We start from the raw sequence: 18,679 nt of genomic DNA on the forward strand, positions 1-18,679 counted from the left end.
TGTGTCATTGAGAGGAGCAATATTTCCTGACCAGAAAGCAGAATGCAGGTAGATTCTGGGAAAGCCTCATGTAGTTTCACATAATATGATCAACGAGTTGGGATAAAGTTTGGGGACGTCTTGCTGCTGTGAAGCTGGTGTGAAAAATAAAGAAAGGAGGCACGTCCTTCGGAATAACCCTGCCATGCTGAATACATCAGTTGCTTAAAGCATGGTGCTGATATGGCCCAGGTAGAGTTCCCGCCAGCTCCTGCACATTGAATTGGCCAATGAGAGGCCTGATCAGGTGAGAGGGGATGCCTCGCTGCTGAAAGGCCATTGGCTGCCCACCTGCCAGGGCAGAACAGAGCCTGTTGAGTCTTCTGCTGCACTGGTTTTAAGTAAGAAGACAGGCCCAAAGAAACCGGTCTCGTTTCAAAATCCTTGAACGTTAAACAAGAAAGTGGTGGTGTCGGCTGCAGAGAGAACCAATTCCTTGCAGGTGCAGAACGTACCTTACGTAGCACTGGTAAATGTGCCAGTTCCACATATAGGGGTGTTATACAAGAATAAGGGGCTCAGACAAACATTAGCCAATTCGTGCTCCCTCATCAAAAGGCAGCAGAGAACTAAGGTCACAATCTTCCTTCTCCATTTTGCGAATTCTGCATCTTGTCCTCTAAAGAAGATCAGGGAAGAAGATTATATATTTTGTGTTCTCATATTGTACTTTGATGTTATGAACTGCCTGTGATCTGCTGATGATGGGTGATATACAAATTAAATAATAACAATAGGCGATCTTCCCCATAGCTATAAGGATTTCCCACAAATCCCAATTACACTCAAGTTTCCGGAAGGACTTTCTGAGAACCTCACAGAATAGCCTCTTCTTGGATTGTCTGGGTGGAGCTACTGATGGGAAACGTATCTCACCAAAGTCTCCCAGGATGCTATATAAGCAGGCCTGGTGGCCCACATGCCATTCACACTGAATCCTAAAATGTGGGCCAAGATCTTCTTACCATTTGTGGGACTCCTTTGCGGGGCCAGCCTGCCACTGACTTCTTCCCAGGCTGATACAGGTAAGTTTGCTTCTCTTTCCCTCCCCTTTGCAGCCTTCTCATGCATGTACCTGAAATCTGAGCATCTGGAACCACCCTTAGAAACAGAGCAATAACAACCCTTGGATTCTCTTCCTCCAACTTTTCTGCTTATTTGCCAGCAGTAAACGGGATAGTCATTCCAAAGGGACAGATCCCATGGTTCCAAAACAAATACCTTTTTATTAACATTTGTAAGTGCCTGTTTCTGTGTGCTGAGACATTTGTAGGTTTAGGGGACAGAAGAGACATTCTTCTGATAGGGTCAAAGAAGGCAGGGCTCTCAGAAACTATGCAGCTGAAATTATTTAGCTGAGATTCCTGCATTACAGAGGGATATTCTATCAGGGAGGTTCTATCTATACAGGGAGTGCAGCTATCATCAAGCCTTGACCGAGGAACAGTACACTCCTTCTACCTGGGATGGTTTTCCTCTTCCACCAAGTGTGCAGCTTAGGGAGGGACGCACATGAAACAGGGGTACACCTGCCTAGCCAGCCAGGCCAGTCAGATCAGCCCTGGCGATCAATGGGGTGACAGATGTCTCAGTCGGATCACCCTCACATCCGTCTTGAGACGTCTCCTGGGGCTCCCAAGTTCAATCATGTATGAGACAATGTGTGCAGAACGAGGTATACACAGGCTGGAATATTGGGTGTGGGCTAGCACTATAAAATACGGGTTGCATTTCCATTTTGTTGCCAACCTTTGAGTCTACTCTCTGACCTACTTACGGACTCTGATAAATCCAGAAGTTCCAACTCTTACATAGGAAAATCAGATCTATTGGTATTCAAATCAGATCTTGAAACCCTTGTATAATAGAGTGAGCAATATATTTATTGCAATAGTCAAAACAGATTAAGGTACATTGGGGGGGGGGACAACATCAAGTCAGGTGTAAATAAAATTTGCTCCCCCAAGATAACAGGGTCACATATCTCAAAATTAATAATTTCTGTCCAAAGCAGGACCTTTATCTTAGCCCGACGGAATGTTTTTCCTTCAGCTTTTGTCAAGGGCAGATTTTTAAACATCCCCAGAAATGATAGACATTGTGGATGTTCTTTGAATGTGCCGGACACTGTAGAACATATCCTTTTCTACTGTCCATTTTACAACCTGCTACACAAACACATGCTACCCCCTCCCTTTTGGGTAGTCTAACATCACGGCACAATGAAAATATCTGATTCTATCTGTCTGACATTAACCCGGAATTAACTGCAAGGGGGGCTGAGGTTTTGTTAATAGTATCTCTTGGAGTGCTAAATGGCACTATTTAGCAGGAAGAAATCCCAGTGAAATTCCTCATCATTATATATTTTACATGGCTGTTTATTCGTATATATTTTAAATGTTTATGATGCCCTATATTTGTAATGCCTAGAAAGGTTTGGATGAAGTAAGTAAGTAAGCATTACAGGGGGTTGGACTAGATGAGCATTGGAGTCCCTTCCAATTCAAGAATTCTACAATTCCACAAAAAGAGAATATGCATGGGAAAGAGGGTCAGAGAGAAGGAAAATCACAGGGGTGTAGAGAAGAACAGAAGGCAGACAAAAGAAGACTGGAAGGAGTGAGATGAAAAGCAGAGGTTTTAACCTACGGCATTTATTCATTTGCTGATTTTGAAATCATTTCTAAGCTGCTTAAATCTTAAACAAGTGCACTAAGCAACATAAAAATTGTAAAGCAATATCAGAAAACCATAAAAACAGTAATATAAAGTCATTAAAAAACCAGGAATTTCATCTGTCTGTCTATCTATTTTGTTCTCTTAGGTGTAATATTGATGTGCACTGCCTCTGGCTCTGTCCCCGAAGGCATGATGATATACGTGGCAGGCAGGTGGCCAATCAGGTAACACCTCCAGCATCATAACTGCAAGCATTGGTAGCATATCACTAATCAGAGTTTCACTACAAGTCGTTTTGGTGAAGTTCGTCTGTCAAGTATCCCTCCCTGAGTCCGAAACAAAAGTCAATGAACCTGAAGGTAAAAACTCTTGACACAGTTGAGACTTAGTTTTCCTTTGAAAAGCATGGTTTGGGAGCGGGATGATTGTTTCCTGATTGCTTAGGATCCTCTCGGGGACTGACCATTTCAAGAATGCTTCCTCCTTAATTCAGAAATTTATTTCTGTTTTCCATTATGGCCTGTTGAGATAAGACTTTCCCCACCAGTTGCCCTGTTATCAGTGCTAGTATTGACTAAAGACACAACTTGAAACTGCACTGAGTCCGGTGGAGGTCTGAACAGTAATTCTCCTCTTGTCTCTGGAGAAAGGTTTTCACCGTTCTTGAACAATACTAAATGCATGTTTTTATCAGAAAGTAACAATGGGAGAATGAAAGGAAAGAATGTGTCTCCCACAATAATTTCCACCCCCATTAAAAACCATTCCCAGTCCCAGCCAAGGATCCTTCTAACTTTCGTCTGCCTGTTGATAATGTTTACCCAGCATAGGGTGACCTAGATGAACAGATGGTGCCCTTCTATTGGAGGCAGATTTTTATATCCTTGCCCTGGTGGCCAAGTCCACACATTTAAGGAGCTCTGTACCTAGTTAGCTGCTTCAGAGATGGTATCATTGGATATGGGAGGTTTTAGCCATCCTTGGTTTTCAAACCCAGCCTATACACCAATACCTTCTCTGGGAAGGCTGGGGTGCTTTTTGTGCTGTGCGCTTTCTTTATATATGTTGGGGAAAGGAGCTGTGTAAATATTCCTGGAATCTCCACTATCCCACCGTGTCCTCATCCAGCTCAAGGAAGCCCCATGTATGTGCCACAGATCTTCCTACTCAGGTCCACACACACAAGAACTTCAGTTAAATCCCCTTTGCTCCTTAAAGCTTCATTAAGAATTTACACCCTCTATCTACAGATTAAAAATGTTTGTCAGAAACTAATTTAGTGCAGAAAATAATCAGCACTAAATGGTGTCATAAATGTTGTCCATCAATTATCTCTAAACTTAATAGCTGTTTCCTCTCCCTTTCTCTCATACTTTCCCCACCCCACCCCAAAACTTAAAAAGACAAAGGGAAGGGTCTCCATGAGAACCTCTATCGTGCCAACCATAAAGAAAGCAGCCTTCAGTGAGCACAGACAATCCTCACCGGCATGGTCTCTCACCCCCCCCCCCAGCAGAGCATTTCTTATAAAAATAAGGTGAGTGGAGTGGCAACAATTCCTTTTGCTGACCAGTGTCTTCTGCCTGTTGATCATGTTTACCCAGCATCAGTTGACCTAGATGAACAGGTGGTGCCGTTCTGTTGGAGGCAGATTTTCATATACTTGCCCTGGTGGTCCAGTCCACACATTAAGGAGCTATGTAGCTAGCTGAGATTCCTGCTTTGCAGGGGGTTGGACTAGATGACCCTTGGGACCCTTTTCCATGATTCAAGGAAAAGAAAATATCTATGGCAAAGAGGGTCAGAGAGAAAGAATATCAAAGGGGTGTAGAGACAAACGGATGGCAGACAAAAGCAAGAAGTGAAGGACTGAGGTGGACAGAAGAGGTTTGAATCCAAGGCATTTTTTCATTCAATGATTTTAAAATAATTTCTAAGCTGCTTTATATTTAAAAATAACACACTTAAGGAGTGCAAAAAGACAATGTGCTGCTGCTGTGAAGCATGTGTGAAAAATACAGAAGGTCTCTGCATCGCAGCCTGCATTCCGATGCTCTGAGCAAACAGCAGAATCCAGCAGCGTCCAAAGAAAGCAGCTGCTGTCTTCTGTGCTTCAGTGTGCACAAAACAGAGTCTCACACAGAGGTACTAATAACTAAAAGCAGCATTATTTACAGCTTACAGCAGAAGCTAGCCATTATCTATCACAGCACAGAGCATCGTGAGACATGTCTGCTCCACCTGAAAACGAAAGCAGAATAGAACAAAGGACTGAGACTTAGAACAAAGGAGTGAGACTCTCGGAAGTGACGCAGAATCTGTCCCCGCCCCACAGTAGGCAGGACGCACACTCTGAGCTGTTTAACCCTGTAAGCTCAGGTTCTCCTCACACAGACAATGCTCACCGGCTTGGTCATAGGGGTCAATGCAAGCGAAGTTTCTGTTCAGAGGATTAATAATAATAATAATAATAATAATAATAATAATAATTTATACCCCACCCGTCAGGCTGGGCTTCCCCAGCCATTCTGGGCCGCGCCCAACAGAATTAAAAGCACAATAAAACATCAAACATTAAATACCTCCCAAAACTAGGAAGCCTTCAAATGTCTTCAAAAAGTCAGATAGTTGTTTATTTCATTGACATCTGATGGGAGGGCGTTCCACAGGGCGGGCGCCACTACTGAGACAGCTCTGAACATAAAAATTTGGCAGCTTCTATGGCAACATACCAGAGCTGTAAACAGGACACTGTGCTGACTTTTGTGATAGATAGTGGAGCTTCCCATCATCTCGTGCCCTCTGGGGGGTTTCTGAGGGGCTGCACCTCTCTAGCCTCTGGAGAATCTGTTTGTTTGGCAGATGGGCAGTGCTCTGACGCAGACTGGCTCACTGTTTTGTTCTTTCTTGCAGGATTCGATACAGGCGTTTGTTGTTTCTGGACTGTCCTGCGCATTGCTATCCGTGGCTGCTCTTGTTGCTGATAACTACAGAGTCTGTTTTGACGATAACATGTGTTATATTTCCAGGGATGGACAGCAACTAGTCAGTGTGGAAGTGAGGAATGTAAAGATAGGCTGTTTGTGCTAGAAGCTTCTCTTGCAGGTCCAGATGACACGGAGGCAGCTCAAGCACAGTGTGCCAACGTTCCAGTCCATGATGCGTGTTATCATCTCTGGCACCGACGTCTGGCTCACATATCATGGGGGTCTGTGAAGAAGATCCCAGAGTGCACTGAGGGGTGCAAAATGAAATCTTGTGCTAAGTTTCTTGATTGCTGGGTGTGCAAACACGCAAAGGTGAAAATGTGCACATACCCAAGGTCTGAGAGGTTGACCGCTCGGTTTTTTCAGCTAATACATGCAGATTTGTGTGGGCCAATGGCTGTGGCCAGTATGGGCGGAGGCAAATTTGTGTTGGTGTTGATTGATGATTTTTCACAGAACAGTTGGCTGTTCACGCTTAGAAACAAGAGTGAGGCAGCGCTGCTAATCAAAGACTGGATTGCGGCAGTGGAACTGCAGTTTCCCACACGAGTGTGAAACTTTCAGAGCGATCGCGGTGGGGAGTTCACCGGGTCTGCACTGCAAAGTTTCTTCCGTAAGAAGGGGATTCAACACAGGTTGACTGCTCCACAAAGTCCCCAGCAGAATGGTGTTGCAGAATGCCGGAGTAGAACGCTGCAGGAGATGTCCACTGCGTTGCTATTTGATGCCGGGCTCCCACAATGCTTTTGGGGCGAGTCTTGGCAAATGGGCAATTTTACCTTGAACAGGTTGTTCACTTCAGTGGTAGGGGGCACACCCTATTTTCTGCTGCACGGCAAGAAGCCCAAGGTGCATTACTTCCGTGTTTTTGGCTGTGACGCTTGGGTCCTCATACCAAAGGCCAAGCACAAAAAGGGTGGCCCTAGGTCCCAAAAGATGATTTTCTGTGGGTACTAGCCAGGGACCAAGGGGTGGAGGTTTGCTTATCCGTCAGGGAATCAGTCCAGGATTCTGCTCAGCAACAGTGCTGAATTCTGTGAGCAGAATGGCTGGACACGGATACATGGGAACCCTGATAGTTTGTCAGAGAGTCTGCTTGACTCTGCTGATGAAGAATAGGAAGAGTTTGAACCTGCTACTGAGGCACAGAGTCCAGACCTAGAGCAGGCAGAGGAGAGAACTTCTCCTAAAGCTGTGAAGCTTGAGTACCGTAGTGCTCCATCTTCTCCCACAGGTTCGTCAGAGAAGTCCAGAAGAGTTAAGGGGGGAGAAGTGGACAGGTGGGAGGGGGCAAAGAGAGAGAGGACAAAGTTAAACCACACAGGCAAATCCTGAAGTTGGGTTAAAAAGAAAAAGGGTGGAGAGCTTCCTTGTTCTCTGGCTCTCGGCAAGCAACCTTGGCTGGGTCTCCCTAACCGGTGGCCTCCGCTTGCTCTACATGGGCAATTTGGTGGATGGGGGAGGACACACACGCCCACGTGGTCTAATGAGGGTGACAGGCACCCATTGCTTAAGGCAGTGGTTCTCAACCAGTGTGCCATGGCACCCTGAGGTGCCTTGGATTGTGGTCAGGGGTGCCGCAGGCAACACTGGCCTCTGTCCCTCTTTCCTTCCCTCCCCCTATGATGTCCTCTCACATTTCTGACTTTCAAAGGCTTGCACAGCTGTTTGTTGCAACCCTAATACAAGCGAAAGCTGCCCCTGGGGCTGGCCATTGGGTGCTGGTTGCCAGGAGGTGAGGCGGCCTTGAAGTAAGCATGGAAGCGGGCGAGGAGCCAAGCTGGCCAGTCTGCCAGCCATTGCTGTTGGGAATGGACAGACAGGTGGGAAGGTGGGCAGGGAGGCAGGCACCATGCTGGCTTTTATTGTGCTTGCTGTATGCAATGCCTGCCTGGAAGCTGAGTGCCCAGTCCTGAAGGGGAGCCTTTCTTCCATGCAGGCCCGGCAGGGCCCACTGCTGCCATTGCTGCTGTTTGGGAAGACAATCAACCCTGTTTGAAGCTAGCAGAATCTGAGCAATTTAAGGCCAGAACCAAGCATCTAGACAAACGTTTTCAGAATGTGTGTCAAAGTGTTCAGTCAGGTTTGATATGGCTGAAGTATTTTGCCAGTCACGATAACTTGGCTGATGGTTTTACCAAACTGTTGAGCTTCCAGCGTTATGGGGAGTTCTGTAGTGGTTTGGAGTTGGGGTACCTTCTGTTACTTGCTTGCCACACAGCAGCGCAGGACAAGAGGGGGTGTGAGGAGAACCTGAGCTTACAGGGTTAAACAGCCGTATCTCTGAGAAGGATATCTCATGATGTGATCACTTGATTGAGGTGGTGGGTGGGTTCTGGAAAGAAGTGGGAATGGATTAATCTCCCTCCAAAATCATGTTGAAGTTTGATTATTGTAGAAGCAAAGTATAACCATGAAGTTCACTAGAATGCTTTTGGCTAGTCACTGTCTATCCACATAACCCACCTCACCAGGGTTTTCTGAGGATAAAATGGGGAGGCAGAGTACACTGTATGCATACTCTCCAACATTCCTCATTTGAAAATAAGGACATTTCTCACTCTCACTCCCTCCGCCATACGACCCTCCTCAATGTCACATTTTTTATCTGTTGCCCACTCCTGCAAAACACTTCCTATCAGGTGAAGGTTCAGACGCTTGCCCTGGTGGCCCAGTCCACACATTTCAAGACCTCCCTAAATAGCTAATTTAGGGTGTTCTCAAAGCTACCAACATGAGTTTGACCAAACTGTGGGAGGCAGTGGAAAACAGGAGTGCCTGAAGTGCTCTGGTCCATGGGGTCACGAAGAGTTGGACATGACTAAACAACAACAACAAATAGCTAATTTAGGGGCAACTGTGCAGAGGTTACACTATAAGATACGAGAGGTTTTAAGCCAATATTGTTTTTCAAACCCAACCTATGCAGCAACTTGAACACACAAATGCCAATTGTTGTCCATCAGTTATGTCTAAATTTAACAGCTGTTGCCTCTCCTTTTCTCTCACACTCTCCCCCACCGCAAAACGTAAAGAGAGAAGGGAAATCATCCCAGGATCCTAACATTTCTTCATTTCTTGGGTTTAGGGGGATCCCCACCACTCCTAGCTGTCAACGTTTCTTTCTTTAAGGGAAATTCCCTTATTCCGAATAGGATTCCTCGCAAGAAAAGGGAGAAGTTGAAAGCTATGCCACCACTAAATCTATAACAATACACTCAATGTTAGATCATGTGATTTTAAGCAGTCCCTGAACATAGCACACACAGTTCCTCCACTGCCCTGACCAAAAACCCTAGTCCCGATTTTGTTCTATTTTATTCTTTGGTAAATTTACACAGACAAACACACACAAACAAACCAATAAATACTTTTTAAAGAAAAGAGCAAGATTAAACATGCTCCAGTCCCCCTTTCGTCCCACCCAGGCCAGCCCTACCCTCCGCCTGCCCCTCAGAGCTGGCGCATCCCACACAGGGCTGGGCCTTGCTGGTGGCAGTCTCCCCTCCTCTTCACCTGCCCTCTGGCAGATGCCACAATCAGCAGCATGTGATACTGCAATGTTCCCTGCCCTGCTTTCCATGACCCCCAGAGTGTCACTTCAATCCTGTTTGTCTTCACGTAGCTGCTGTCCTTTGAACCAAGTTCTACTCTAGAGCCATGTTCACGGGCCACGACCATCCACCAGTGTAGCACAAAAGCCCACTTCTGTGTAGATTCTGCAGTCAGCTGGTAACCCCTCCCTCCGTCTGCTTCCGCTACAGCCAGCAAGATCCTCCATTTCACTGGCATTTCCTTCCTGCTGAAAAAATTGCAGATATCTCCTCCTTCCCATCTTCTCACTGACAAATATGGCAGAATTGTGTTCTGGCTCAAATCCAAACAATGACGCTAATTGGAAACCTGTAAAAATAGAAGGGTTTGGCCCTGTGTGGTGTATCACAATAGCACCAGCAAGAATGAGAAGGAAATATACAAGGATAGGCGTCAACTTCAGGGGGCTGTGGGTGGTTGGGCACACACAATAATGCAATTTGCAGGGACTGGGCACCCACAAAGTCAATGAGCACTATGTGTAGGAGTGTGCGTGTGATGTTGCACCTCCATGTTATGGCTGTGGGCACCCACAATCCTGAGGGCAAGATGGCACCCCTGTATACAAGCCTACATCCTGTGTCCAGACTTAATGCATTGCAGCTTTAAGAACTGGATTGGGGTTAAGAAGACTGGTTGCTGGGAACCCCTTCATTTTAAACAGATCCCTGCAGCCACATTAGGAAAAGAACTGAAAATAAAACAGCCAATATTGTAATGCTGTTATACAAATCTATGGTGTGACCTAAAATATTGTTACAAAAGTTGAATGCCTGCCCTTCTCTTTGCCGAGTGGGGGCAAGAGCCCATGGGGTCCCTGGCACTCACACAGGGTCTGTCTCCCTTTGGAGGAATAGAAAACGCAGTAGAGACTATTGTAGGTTTAAGAAATATGGTTTATTCACCTATTTACACCTCCTGTCTGCATGGTGGGAGTACAAATCTTACAGCATGGTCATTTCATGGGGCGGCAGTGCAGGCATCCTTCAGCCTGCCTGCCCAAGATGGAGCTCAGCTCCTCTCCTGCCGCTTCTTCCCAGCAAACCTTGCTCAAAAACTGCCTTTTCCTGTCCTTTCAAACACCCCACCCCCTCACCTGAAATCCCTGCCTCTGTTCACACCTCAGGGCAAGGGGAAAGGAGTTTTCTTGTGTTGTTAATGGCCCTCCATTGTACACATTGAGGAACCAGGCAAAAATGTTCCTCTTTAACCAGATCTTTGGTTGGTTGCTATCCAATGCCCTTCTAAAACGTGTTCTGGCCAGATTATAAGGTTATTTTCATTTTCATTTTGCTTATGTATTTGGTGTTTTTCTATTGTAATTTTATCCTATGAACCACCAACTCCTGCGAGTATAGGGCGATATAGAAATCTTAATAACAACAACAACCATCACAAAACTAACCACAGACCACGCAAAAGGATATAATGTTTCTCAAAGGACATGCAATTTACAAAACCTTTTTTTAAAAAAAATATCTCTGAATTCCTCTTTTCTCTTCCCAGATGCTTCTGCTATTCTCAAATTCAGGGTCTGGGAAAGGCCTCTAGACTTGGTGGGGGGGGGGGGCAAGGCAGGAGAAAAAAGCTGTTGCCCGATTAAATATTTTACTGATGATGGTGCTGGCAGACCAAGAGATGGGGACAAGCAGAGCCAGCCGCTCCCAAGGTCTGAGACTTTCCCTTTGGCCTCTGGGTCCTCCATGCAGTTGGTGCACCCAGCTCTAGAGATGGCAACAAGGAGGTCCGGGGGGAATGATCACAGAAACCACCACAAGGGTGTGGACCACCTGCAGGTTCAGAGGAAGGCCCAGCAGAGAGTCGTAGACCTTGTACAGTGGTGCCTCGCAAGACGAAAAGAATCCGTTCTGTGATTCTCTTCGTCTAGCGGTTTTTTCGTCTTGCAAAGCAAGCCCATTGACGGATTAGCGGATTAGCACTATTAGCGGCTTTTAGTGGCTTATCTGCTGATCGGATCAGCTGATAAGCGGCTTAGCGGCTTAGAAAAGGGGGGGAGGGGAAAAAACCCCACAGGAACTCGCAAGACATTGTCGTCTTGCGAAGCAAGCCCATAGGAAATTCGTTTTGTGAAGCACCTCCAAAACGGAAAACCCTTTCGTCTAGCGAGTTTTCCATCTTGCGAGGCATTCGTCTTGCGGGGCACCACTGTACTGCATCTAGCTGGTGCTCTCATAGAAGCAGTTCATTCACAGCCCCTAGCTCCTACCAGTGTGTTGTGACATCAACCCCCCTCCCAAACTCAATGGCTGGTTGGCGCCTATGGAAGATGGGGAGCCAAGTGACTCTTAAAAGGGACATGGGCAAAATTTCAGCTACACAAAAAGTGCAAGGTAGCTGCAAGCCCATTACCCCTTTAAGAGCAGCTTAAATCGGGACGTTTCAGGGCAAAGGAAGAATCCATGGTGGGTTAATTGCTTCTATGGCAGTCTCAGAAAAATTGGGGCAGATGGGATGTATGTTATTCCTTGGGGTTTACTGCCCAAACCTTTCACTATTGAGTATAGCCACAAGCAGTGCTTTTTCTTGGGGTAGGACACAGGGGTACACATATCCCTAAACATTTTGTGAATCTTTGTACTTTTGTCCATTTACTATATTTATTTTTCCGATTTGAACTATAAAATCATGATTTTCTTGAGTCAAACTGAGAGAACCCCTAAACATTTTTTAAGGGAGGGAAAGCACAGGCCACAAGGCAGCAAAGGTTTTAGGTCAGAGTGTTCCTTCGTCATTTTGCTAATTCTGCATCTTGTCCTCTAACGAAGGTCAGGGAAGAGGATTATGTATTTTGTGTTCTCATGTTGTACCTTTATGTTCTGAACTGTCTATGATCTCCAGATGAAGGGAGGTACACAAATCGAAATAATAACAATAGAACTTCCCAATTTCTTCTCAGTTAGTTTACCAGTCTCATGAAGTTTCATTCAGTGAACATCCTTCTCAGAACCAGTTTGATGTTCCAGAGTAAGAAATTGCTTCGTTTGCTCTGCATCTTTTGTAGCTGCTCAGATCACAGATATATTTTTAATGTAAATGACAGAATGTTAAGTGTGTGTGTGTGTGTGTGTGTGTGTGTGTCCGTCCAGATGTGAGTATAGGTTTGACCTACCCCCCCATAGAATATATTAGAAATTACCAATAATGTGATACGATAGCAGGAAACATACTCATTATACAAAGGGATGAACAAATTCTACCTCTATATGCAGAATGGTGACAAAATTCTACCAGCACATCCTTGCTTTGGCATTTGCTGTGAACGAAATCAATGAGAATCCGAAATTCCTACCCAATGTCACACTTGGATTCCATATCTATGACAGCTACTATGATGCAAGGATGACTTATCGTATCACTTTGGATGTGCTCTTCAAAACAGATAAATTTGTTCCCAACTACCAATGTGACGGACACAAAAAGGTCATGGCTACATTGGCGGACTTGGCTCTGATACCTCTAATCACATTTTCCTACTCAGGGCCACACGCAAAATGACTTCAGCTGAAGGCACTTTTAACTCCTTAAAGTTACTGAGTATTTACCGCCCCACCCCCGGTCTTCTGTAGAGATTTGAAATGTCAGAGAATCTAACAGATAATAATCAGCACTCCTGCCAAACTGCAAGCCTCCGTGATTCTCCAGGGAGAAACCATGACATTTAAACCTTTCCAGGGATTGTAACCTGGATATAAAAGAGAAAGGAGTTAGAGTTACTGAGGAGGCTTACAGATTCATTTTTAAAGCAGTTTTTTTACCACTGCTGATGAATGTGAATGTTACAAGACAGGGGCTCCTCTACTCCTTGGGGAACATGTGTCATTGAGAGGAGAAATATTTCCTGACCAGAAAGCAGAATGCAGGTAGATTCTGGGAAAGCCTCATGTAGTTTCAGATATTATGATCAACGAGTTAGGATAAAGTTTGGGGACGTCTTGCTGCTGTGAAGCTGATGTGTAAAATAAAGAAAGGAGGCACATCCTTCGGAATAACCCTGCCATGCTGAATACATCAGTTGCTTAAAGCATGGTGCTGATATGGCCCAGGTGGAGTTCCCGCCAGCTCCTGCACTTTGAATTGGCCAATGAGAGGCCTGCTCAGCTGAGAGGGGATCCCTCGCTGCTGAAAGGCCATTGGCTGCCCACCTGCCAGGGCAGAACAGAGCCTGTTCAGTCTTCTGCTGCACTGGTTTTAAGTAAGAAGACAGGCCCAAAGAAACCAGTCTCCTTTCAAAATTCTTGAACGTTAAACAAGAAAGTGGTGGTGTCGGCTGCAGAGAGAACCAATTCCTTTCAAGTGCAGAACGTACCTTACGTAGCACTGGTAAAAGTGCAGCTCCACATATAGGGATGTTGTACAAGAATAAGGGGCTCAGACAAACATTAGCCAATTCGTGCTCCCTCATCAAAAGGCAGCAGAGAACTAAGGTCACAATCTTCCTTCTCCATTTTGCGAATTCTGCATCTTGTCCTCTAAAGAAGATCAGGGAAGAAGATTATATATTTTGTGTTCTCATATTGTACTTTGATGTTCTGAACTGCCTGTGATCTGCTAATGAAGGGTGGTATACAGATTAAATAATAACAGTAGGCGAAACTCCCCTTAGCTATTAGGATTTCCCACAAATCCCAATTACACTCAAGTTTCTGCAAGGACTTTCTGAGAACCTCACAGAATAGCATCTTGTTGGATTGTCTGGGAGGAGCTACAGATGGGAAACATATCTCACCAAAGTCTCCCAGGATGCTATATAAGCAGGCCTGGTGGCCCACATGTCATTCACACTGAATCCAAAAATGTGGGCCAAGATCTTCTTACCATTTGTGGGACTCCTTTGCGGGGCCAGCCTGCCACTGACTTCTTCCCAGGCTGCTCCAGGTGAGTTTGCTTCTCTTTCCCTCCTCTTTGCAGCCTTCTCATGCATGTACCTGAAATCTGGGCATCTGGAACCACCCTTAGAAACAGAGCAATAACAATCCTTGGATTCTCTTACTCCGACAAATACCTTTTTATTAACATTTGTAAGTGCCTGTTTCTGTGTGCTGAGACCTTTGTAGGTTTAGGGGACAGAAGAGACATTCTTCTGGTAGGGGCAAAGAAGGCAGGGCTCTCACAAACTATGCAGCTGAAATTATTTAGCTGAGATTCCTGCATTACAGAGGGAGATTCTATCAGGGAGGTTCTATCTAGACAGGGAGCGCAGCTATCATCAAGCCTTGATTGAAGAACGGTACACTCCGTCTACCTGGGGTGGTCTTCCTCTTCCACCGAACATGCAGCTTAGGGAGGGACGCACATAAAACGGTGACACCTGCCTAGCCAGCCAGGTCTGTCATATGAGCCCTGGTGATCAATGGGGTGACAGATGTCTCAGTCGGATCACCCTCACATCCGTCTTGAGACGTCTCCTGGGGCTCCCAAGTTCAATCATGTATGAGACAATGTGTGCAGAACTAGGAATACACACGATGGAACATTGGGTGTGGACTAGCACTATAAAATACTGGTTGCATTTCCATTTTGTTGCCAACCTTTGAGTCTACTCTCTGACCTACTTACGGACTCTGATAAATCCAGAAGTTCCAACTCTTACATAGGAAAATCAGATCTATTGGTATTCAAATCAGATCTTGAAACCCTTGTATAATTTGAGTGAGCAATATATTTATTGCAATAGTCAAAACAGATTAAGGTACATTGTGGGGAAGCTACATCAAGCCAGGTGTAAATATAATTTGCTCCCCCGAGATAACAGGGTCACATATCTCAAAATTAATAATTTCTGTCCAAAGCAGGACCTTTATCTTAGCCCGACTGAATGTTTTTCCTTCAGATTTTGTCAAGGGCAGATTTTTATACATCCCCAGAAATGATAGACATTGTGGATGTTCTTTGAATGTGCCAGACACTGTAGAACATATCCTTTTCTACAGTCCATTTTACAACCTGCTACACAAACACATGTAACTCCCCCCCTTTTTTGGGTAGTCTAACATCACAGCACAATGATAAAGACTCTCCTCCTGCAAGAGAGGGGAGTGGTTGTGGTCGGGAGCCGGACTCTGCCTCAAGCAGGGGGGCGTTAGCCCCCTGCCTCCCACTCACCTTGCTGGCCTACGCCCACGGGCAGGCACACAACCAGGTGCCTGCGAGGGGGCGTGTTTAGCAGCCCAAATTGCTGTGGCACCAGCCTTCCGGCCTCACTTTTCGTCGCGGGAGGCCATGGCACGACCCTCGGTGACATCAGGGGAGAGCTTATAGTTGGATTAGCATCAACAGGCTCCACCTACTGGTGAATAACCCCCCCTGTTTTAGACTCACCCCTCTCTGAGGGGGTGAAGTCAGCTGACGTAATCCAATGCCTAAGCCAATACCTTTTCACTTGCTGTAATCAATAAAGTTGTGGCCTTTTCTTGCCCATTAACCTTATATCACGTGTCCTCGTGTTTTCATTCCACTACGCGGGGATGAGGGTCCTCGAACCACAATATCAGATTAACCCGGAATTAACTGCAAGGGGGGCTGAGTTTTTGTGAATAGTATCTATTGAAGTGCTAAATGGCACTATTTAGCAGGAAGAAATCATAATGAAATTCCTCATCATTATATATTTTACATGGCTGTTTATTTGTATATATTTTAAATGTTTTAGGATGTTTTAGGATGCCCTATATATGTAGGATGAAGTAAGTAAGTAAGTAAGTAAGCATTACAGGGGGTTGTGGTCCCTTCCAGTTCTAGAATTCTATGATTCCACAAAATGAGAATATGCATGGGAAAGAGGGTCAGAGAGAAGGAAACTCACAGGGGTGTAGAGAAGAACAGACAAAAGCAGACAAAAGGAAGACAGGAAGGACTGAGATGGAAAACAGAGGTTTTAACCTATGGCATTTATTCATTTGCTGATTTTTAAATCATTTCTAAGCTGCTTAAATCTTAAACAGTGCACTAAGCAACATAAAAACTGTAAAGCAATATAAACCCAACCCATAAAAACAGTAATATAAAGTCATTAAAAAACCAGGAATTTCATCTCTCTGTCTTTCTGTCTGTCTGTCTATCTATTTTGTTCTCTTAGGTGTAATATTGATGTGCACTGCCTCTGGCTTTGTCCCTGAAGACATGTTGACTACGTGGCAGGCAGGTGGCCAATCAGGTAACACCTCCAGCACCATAAGTGCAAGCATTGGTAGCACAGGATACCTCAGCAGTCTACAAGTAGCCACTGCACCGGCGAACGACATCGTCTGTCGATATTTCTTCCCTGGGTCCCAAACAAAAGTCAGTGAACCTGAAGGTAAAAACTCTCGACACAGTTGGGACTTAGTTTTCCTTTGAAAAGGATGGTTTGGGAGCGGGATGATTGTTTCCAGATTGCTTAAGATTCTCTCAGGGACTGACCATTTCAAGACTGTTTCCTCCTTAATTCAGAAATTTATTTCTGCTTTCCATTATGGCCTGTTGAGATAAGACTTTCCCCACCAGTTGCCATGATATCAGTGCTTGTACTGACTAAAGACACAACTTGAAACTGCAATCAGTCCGGTGGAGGTCTGAACAGTAATTCTCTTATCTCTGCAGAAAGGTTTTTACTGTTCTTGAACAATACTAAATGCATGTTTTTATCACAAGGTAACAATGGGAGAAGGAAAGGAAAGAATGTGTACCCTGCAGGGGTCAAGGTGTCTCCCACAATAATTTCCACCCCCATTAAAAACCATTCCCACCTCCAGCCAAGGATCTTCTAACTTTCATCTGCCTGTTGATCATGTTTACCCAGCATAGGGTGACCTAGATGAACAGATGGTGCCCTTCTATTGGAGGCAGATTTTTATATCCTTGCCCTGGTGGCCAAGTACACACATTTAAGGAGCTCTGTACCTAGTTAGCTGCTCCAGGAGCAACTGTGCAGAGATGATATCATTCGATATGGGAAGTTTTTATCTATCCTTGGTTTTCAAACCCAGTCTATACCCAATACCTTCTCTGGGAAGGCTGGGATGCTTTTTGTGCTGGGCGCTTTCTTAATATATGTTGGGGAAAGGAGCTGTGTAAATATTCTTGGAATCTCCACTATCCCACCGTGTCCTCATCCAGGTCAAGGAAGCCCCATGTATGTGCCACAGATCTTCCTACTCAGGTCCACACACACAAGAACTTCAGTTAAATCCCCTTTGCTCCTTAAAGCTTTCATTAAGGATTTACACCCTCTATCTACAGATTAAAAATGTTTGTCAGAGAATCCAGCAGAAAATAATCAGCACTAAATTGTGTCATAAATGTTGTCCATCAATTATGTCTAAAATTAATAGCTGTTGCCTCTCCCTTTCTCTCATACTCTCCCCGCCCCAAAACTTAAAAAGACAAAGGGAACGGTCTCCATGAGAACCTCTATCGCGCCAACCATAAAGAAAGCAGCCTTCAGCGAGCACAGACAATCCTCACCGGCATGGTCATAGGGCTCAATGCAAGTAAATTTTCTGTCCAGTGGGTGAAGAATGCCCTCCTTGAAGGTCACCATGTGAATCCCCGAGTCTTGAAGGGCAGCATCAAGGATTCCCTCTTGGCCTTCAGCCAGGTGGTTGTCCCCTACTCTGACTGGAAGAACGGCACTTCATACTCCTGTACCTTTACCCGCACAGCAGGCACCGTGGAGCCCACCCAGAGGCCTGAGGAGAAATCCCAGGGTGAAAAATGATGCACACCCCATCCTCAGCATCACAACCTCTTCAGCCTATCCTGGATTAAATAATTTCCATGTATCCATGTTTGGCCTAAGGCTGAATAAAAGTGAGCAAACTCACTCTCTTGATGTGATCACTTGATTGAGGTGGTGGGTGGGTTCTGGAAAGAAGTGGGGAATGGATTAATCTCCCTGCCAAATCGTGTTGAAGTTTGAGATGAAAGAAGAGATGAGGAAGGTGTTGAAGGGAATCAACCCAAGGAAGGCCACAGGGCCGGATGGGGTAGCTGGAAGGGTATTGAGAGACTGTGCAGATCAACTAGCAGGAGTTTTCACTGGGATTTTGAATCGATCCCTAGCCCAGGCTATTGTTCCATCCTGCCTAAAGTCCTCTATTATCGTCCCAATAGCAAAAAAATCTAACCCGGAAGATCTGAATGATTTTCGTCCAGTAGCACTCACACCTATAATCATGAAGTGCTTTGAAAAGCTGGTACAAAATTATGTCATTGCCTGCCTACCAGAGGGACTGGACACATTCCAATTTGCTTATAAAACGAAAAGATTGACAGAGGACGCTGTGGCGATTGCCCTCCATGCCGTCCTTGCACATTTGGAGCAGCTGGGGGGGGGGGGGTTATGCCAGACTGCTTTTTTTAGATTTCAGCTCGGCATG

General features: G+C 45.3%; 1 protein-coding gene across 4 annotated transcripts; it reads left to right on the forward strand.

The window, feature by feature from the left end:
- The first annotated feature begins 859 nt into the window (after positions 1–859).
- On the forward strand, positions 860–18,123 carry LOC310691327 (uncharacterized protein). Of its 4 annotated transcripts, none has more exons than XM_083471065.1 (3): positions 860–1,064; positions 16,399–16,617; positions 17,684–18,123. In XM_083471065.1, the coding sequence occupies exons 1-3, from the start codon at positions 959–961 to the stop codon at positions 18,016–18,018; spliced, it is 660 nt and encodes a 219-aa protein (XP_083327191.1). In that variant the 5' UTR covers positions 860–958; the 3' UTR covers positions 18,019–18,123. The 4 variants fall into 4 exon arrangements, 3 of the variants coding, with proteins under 3 accessions (XP_083327191.1, XP_083327192.1, XP_083327193.1); XM_083471066.1 differs by lacking the exon at positions 860–1,064 and adding an exon at positions 14,014–14,198; XM_083471067.1 differs by lacking the exon at positions 860–1,064 and adding an exon at positions 14,090–14,198 and having other exon boundaries at positions 17,732–18,123.
- The last annotated feature ends 556 nt before the right edge of the window (positions 18,124–18,679 follow it).

This window comes from Podarcis liolepis (genome assembly GCF_965112155.1).
Source record: "Podarcis liolepis genome assembly, chromosome: 13".
NCBI classification, from domain to species: Eukaryota; Metazoa; Chordata; class Lepidosauria; order Squamata; family Lacertidae; genus Podarcis; species Podarcis liolepis.